General features: G+C 33.3%; 1 protein-coding gene across 1 annotated transcript; it reads left to right on the top strand.

The window, feature by feature from the left end:
• Positions 1-419: 419 nt before the first annotated feature.
• LOC108908496 (pancreatic triacylglycerol lipase-like) lies at positions 420-2,221 on the top strand. Its single transcript, XM_018712552.1, has 3 exons — positions 420-511; positions 669-1,530; positions 1,732-2,221. Exons 1-3 carry the CDS (start codon positions 457-459, stop codon positions 1,787-1,789), a joined length of 975 nt encoding a protein of 324 aa, XP_018568068.1. The 5' UTR covers positions 420-456; the 3' UTR covers positions 1,790-2,221.
• The last annotated feature ends 3,339 nt before the right edge of the window (positions 2,222-5,560 follow it).

Below are 5,560 nucleotides of genomic sequence, written 5' to 3'. Positions count from 1 at the left end.
GTAGTTTATGGATATTAATTAAACTTAATCAGAATTCGAAAAATTCTTTATTTTGAAGAACTCAAGGAACAATAAAAAAAAGTTGATGGTCCACCCACCAAGGTACGCTAAAACTGTTAAACAAACTCAGTATTAGAGATTCCAGTGTATACAATGTATGCTTCGTGATACTAACCGTCAAAATTTATAAAAAAAACATGATTTATCAAAAATATTTATCTATGGTACACACTCATATGCATGCGCAAATCTATTGTTTTTTATCTATGTGTTGTTTTCTATCTAAGTATTCAATACCTGTATATCCTTGATTGCCTGTGAGGAGGATATAGTAGAACGATTAACATATTTTCTAGACAGGTTATTAAATTATCTGTAAAACCTCACTTAACTGACGTACTAATAAGTAAAAGGTATTCATATAAAACAACTCAGTAAAGTTCAGACTGAACCAAGATGAACACAGTCGTTGTCTTCTCTGTTTTAATCGCTGTTGTTTTATCTAGCTCAGGTAAGCAATTTGATATAACTGTTACAGTCATATATTAAACATATCACTGGCGCATATTTATGTTTGCTTAATTTAATTATTTTCGGATGTAGTACAGAATTAATTTATGATGTAAATACTATTTAAATAAATTAATCCACGTTGGTATTATTTTTAGCACCGCAAAATAATAATGAGACAGACGACGTGGTGGACCATATTTTGGACGCAATAGACGCTGTGGTAGGTCCTGAACTCGAAGTAGAAGAATCGAATATAATCTACTGGTTCTTCAGCAAAGAAAACCCCTCAAATGGCATCCCAGTCAACAGAGAATCCATATCACATTTGCATGACACGTCCTTCAACACATCAAGAGACACAATCTTCATTGTCCATGGTTGGAGGAACACCAACAGTTCAGCCTTCATCACTACAGTGAGAGAAGCCATCGTGGCTAACTTAGACGTCAATATCTTCGTCGTTGATTGGAGTGATATAGCAGCACAAAGCTACATACCAGCTAGAACTTCAGTTCCAGACGTTGGAAAGTTTTTAGCACACTTCATCGATACTTTGGTATCCGACTACAACCTGTCTTTGTCTCGCACCACTTTGGTTGGGCATTCCCTTGGTGCCCAAGTTGTTGGCATCGCTGGTGCCGCACTCAATGGAAACGTGGCGGTTATAGTCGGCTTGGATCCAGCTCTGCCTTTGTTTGCGACTTCTGGTGTGGAAGACCGTCTAGATCCTACTGATGCGAAATTCGTTCAAGTCATTCATACCAATGGGGGTCTCAAGGGATTCTTGTCTCCTATAGGGGATTCCGATTATTATCCCAACGGTGGCATGAGACAACCCGGCTGTGGTCTTGATATTGATGGAAGTTGTGCCCATGCACGGGCCTATGAATACTATGCAGAATCCTTGGAGGGCAGTGGGTTCGTCGGTGTGTCTTGTGGAAGTTATTTGAGGTATTCTGATGGGGATTGTGGGTCGGACAACACTTCTATGTTGGGAACAAGCGAGATCGATACAAGGTAAAATGAGATTGCATTATTATTACTTTTTGAAACTTTTGTTTTTGTTCAAAATTTAAGTGGCAGAAATTTATCATAGATGCTATATGAAGAAGTATAGTCAAAATTTCAGAACGGTTTAACATTTTGTCTCAAAAAATTGTATTATTTGCTTAAATAATATTAATGCATACGCTGAAACTACTTTTTTCTCTTTTCTAGTGCATCGGGACGGTATTATCTGGATACAAACAGTGGATCACCTTATGCCCAAGGTTAAAGTTAATCTTCTGTAATTTTTGTAATTAATATAAGTGAATACAATTGCGAAATCTGATACTTTGTTCTGATTACTTCTAAGTACAAAGAGAACATTTCCATTTTTAGAAATATTTTCATAAAATATTTAACAATTCTTATTATAAACGATTTCGTTCAAATAAAAGTAGAAAATATTGCATTTCCGATTACGCGGTTTTTGGAAATTTGCGCATTAAAACCAGCAACTGGAAAGACAAACGAGCAATCGATTCCAGGATTCGATAAACGTAAACAATTCCAGCAATACAGAACTGACAATTAAAATTATTCCGAATTATATAGTTAACAACTGTAGTTTATTGTTTGAAGACTTGGACTGTAAATTTACTACTTCTCAAGATTTTTTTGCAAACATCAAGGATTTCTACTTTTAATTATTATTAAATAATTTACTGGCTTGTTTAATAAACAGTAGGTCAAGTGTAATTATGTAATAGAGTGAATCTTTTTTTATACTTATATTTCCATCAAAACATTTAACTCGTGTGAGAGTGAATATCAAAAAAATTAGTAACATTTACAGAATGGAATTTGTAGGACAAGCGCTGGCGCTGTCTAAAAACGTGTTTTTAATGGAGATCTCAAATTTTTCAATAAAGAACACAAACAAATGTAATTGTATTCATTTACTCTCATTTTCAAATATCTTGAAATATTGCCTTTCCTATTTTTTAGTAATTTCAACATATTTGTGTATTATTATTAATATACTATACAGGCTGTCCCGGTACTTGATACATAAAAGTCGAGTACAAAAAATGAAAAAGATATTTTTATTTACAGTCTCTAAACTATTAACTTCAGCATGATGCAAATTTGGTGACCGATAACAAAGTGCATACAGCTTGTTTTTGACGTTGCACGTGAAACTTCATTATGTCCAGAACGCCAGGGCCGGACTATGGTCAATGGTTAACAACCCAGAATTTTTGCACAGATGACGACCGCAATCTGCGTATATAAAAAATGAGTTCCTTGAAGAATTAGCCACCGATAATACCCTCTTTGTTCAATTCAGAAAAATTAACAGTTTAGGAAATATTTGTGATTTTATGTCACAGTACACCCTGTATAACATAATTAAACCCTATATTGGAAGCATGGGAGAGATGAGCTTAATTTAAATTTGAAATTATATATAGGGTATCCCATTTAAAAAATAGTATGTTTGATTCACCTTGGTAATACGTAACACCCTGTATATACGAAAATAATTTTAATATGTGCAGTTTTCAGTTGGCTACAAATTTTGTAAATAACTTTTTTAATATCTTCCAAACATTGTCTTATTCGGTAGTTATCGGTTGAGATAATCCATCTGATATTGTTTAACTTGCTGTAGTACCTTTCTCTAATTATAAAAAGTAAGCTCCAACGATAAGCACTCTCTCCATACATGTTTTCTCCATAAAACGCAGAAACTAGACAATGAAAATGAAGACACAAACACCGTATAGTCACCAAACATTGATATAAATAATTTTATAACTGACAAACTGAAAACTAAAATAAATTCATGTAACTCAGGCGTAAAATGAAGTAACCTTACATTCTGATCGTATAAACAATGATCAAGCACGTGGCTACGAAACTATCGTTCGACGAAACAAATCTAACTGCTCAATCTCTGTCAAAACGCGTTTTCATGCAGAATTCTAATTCACAACGCAATTTTCATTTCGTGCGTATCATCTGCGGTTTAATTTTGTTGGTATTATACGTTGTTTAGGGTTAATTTAAAATGTCTGGCATTGATTCAGTTGATGAAGTGGCTGGATGAGAAGAAAAAAAAGTAACAACAAACAAGAATTTATAGAATTTTATAACTTTTTAATAATACCTGTTTTTACTTTACTAAAATGGGAAGATGCTACAATGTAAAAAACTTTCACTCAAATTGTACTCAATTTTACTCAATGTATCAATTTCTGTTCCCACCAGATTGAGTGAAATTTTCACTCTATTAGTATGGGGACAACTGAGTGAAACTATTGCATCAGAAATGAGTAAGTTTTACTCATATACGAGTTACTGCTAACTATCAATTGAGTGACTTTTGACACTATTCTGAGTATATAAAACCAATTTAGAGTAGACTTTTTCTCTAACATGATTTAAATTTAACTCTCATTGTAATTTTTTACTCAGACTTGGTTTTTAATTAACTAAATATTGAGTATAAAAATAAATCACTTATAAGTGATTAATTAGGACATACAGTGTTGAAATTAATTAGATGCTATACAACGTATTCTGTAAATGATGAACCTTCAAATTAGGAGAGATATTGTAAAAATAATGTCTCAAATCTACTTTTTTTTGATAGTATACAATTAACCCTGTATATTTTTAAACATATGGATTTCTGAGAAAATTCTATATATGGCAATATAAACAGTTTAACATTTTAGTGCGGGGTTGCCACGTTATGCAGAAAATTCTTCGAATATTGGAAAAAACATGACCTCGAAGTTGTATTAACTTTCAACTACTAACACTTGGAGCAAAAATATTTGACAGAGCTATAGGCAAAGACTCATATAGTAGCTAATATCGATATTTTATACAGGGTATTTTTTATAAAACGATCATTTTAAAAAAGTTCAAACTTGATTTTCTAAAATTTTTCAAATGGAACACCCTGTATTTTATTATTCTATTTTATTCACATGTCAGTCCACTTCAACTATTATTAAGCATGTTCTATATCTAAAATTGTTAGTATTTAAGATATAGCAACATTTCTGACATCTAGAACGCCGAAAAGAAAAATGCAAAAATAGCAGACATTCATTTGAGGCTTATTCTAATAATCCTGATCCGTCTGCTCCAATATTCTTTAACAGCAGTTCCGGAACAGTAGAAAATTTAGTAAAAGCTCTATCGACTCTAAAAGACCCAGATGTGTTTCCACACCAGTTGTAGAAAACACAGAGTTTTCAAATTTTTATTCCACTTCAACTCAAGTTACAATATTAAACGTAAATTAAACAATAGTAAGTACCTACATCAATTTAAAAATGAAGCTAAATGTTCAAATTGTCATCTATCAACTGTCACACATTTCGCGCATCTTCTGGCAACGTTTCGGGTAGCATTCATTAAATGTATATTTGAAATATTATTAAAAGAATTTTCAACATTTCGTCGAAGTTCCTTGATAGAGTAAACAGGAATTTTAAATACAGGGTGTTAAAAAAAGGAGTGTAAAATATTTCAGGAGGTATTAGTATGAACCAAAATAAGCAGAAAAGTCTTAATAAACATGGGTCCGCAAAGTAACGGTTGCGGAGATATGGACCACTATTCGTTTTTCAAACATTTTATTTTATTAGGAATAAACCGACAAAGGAAGCTTTTAACAAACAAAAAACAAAGTTACAGAAGATGTTCAAAGTGCCCTCCGTCCATTTCCAAGCAGGCACGACATCTTCGTCTCAACGATATTCGAACTCTTTCGAAAACACCCTCCTTGGTTTGGATTTCTTGACACTTTTGATTAATCCGTAGCTGCAGCTCTTCCAGGCTATTTACAGGAGTACCATACACTAATGTCTTCAAATATCCCCAAACAAAGAAATCTAGAGGGTTCAGATCAGGCGATCTTGGAGGCCATAAAACAGGTCCGGCCCTTCCTACCCATCTATGTGGAAAAGTTTGGTGTAAATGCTCTCTAACGGCCATGGAAAAATGAGCTGGAGCACCATCATGCTGGAACCACATTTGTTGC

This window comes from Anoplophora glabripennis, unplaced genomic scaffold (assembly GCF_000390285.2).
Source record: "Anoplophora glabripennis isolate ALB-LARVAE unplaced genomic scaffold, Agla_2.0 scaffold414, whole genome shotgun sequence".
Classification (NCBI taxonomy): Eukaryota; Metazoa; Arthropoda; class Insecta; order Coleoptera; family Cerambycidae; genus Anoplophora; species Anoplophora glabripennis.
The sequence above is the reverse complement of the archived record's forward strand: the minus strand, read 5'-3'. Positions and strand labels throughout refer to the sequence as shown.

Bases quoted from the DNA above. Each gene is read 5' to 3' on its own strand.
- LOC108908496 (XM_018712552.1), top strand. From the start codon at position 457: ATGAACACAGTCGTTGTCTTCTCTGTTTTAATCGCTGTTGTTTTATCT. The intron at 512-668 runs GTAAGCAATTTG...TATTATTTTTAG, and splicing joins TGTTGTTTTATCTAGCTCAG to CACCGCAAAATAATAATGAG. The intron at 1,531-1,731 runs GTAAAATGAGAT...TCTCTTTTCTAG, and splicing joins ACAAGCGAGATCGATACAAG to TGCATCGGGACGGTATTATC.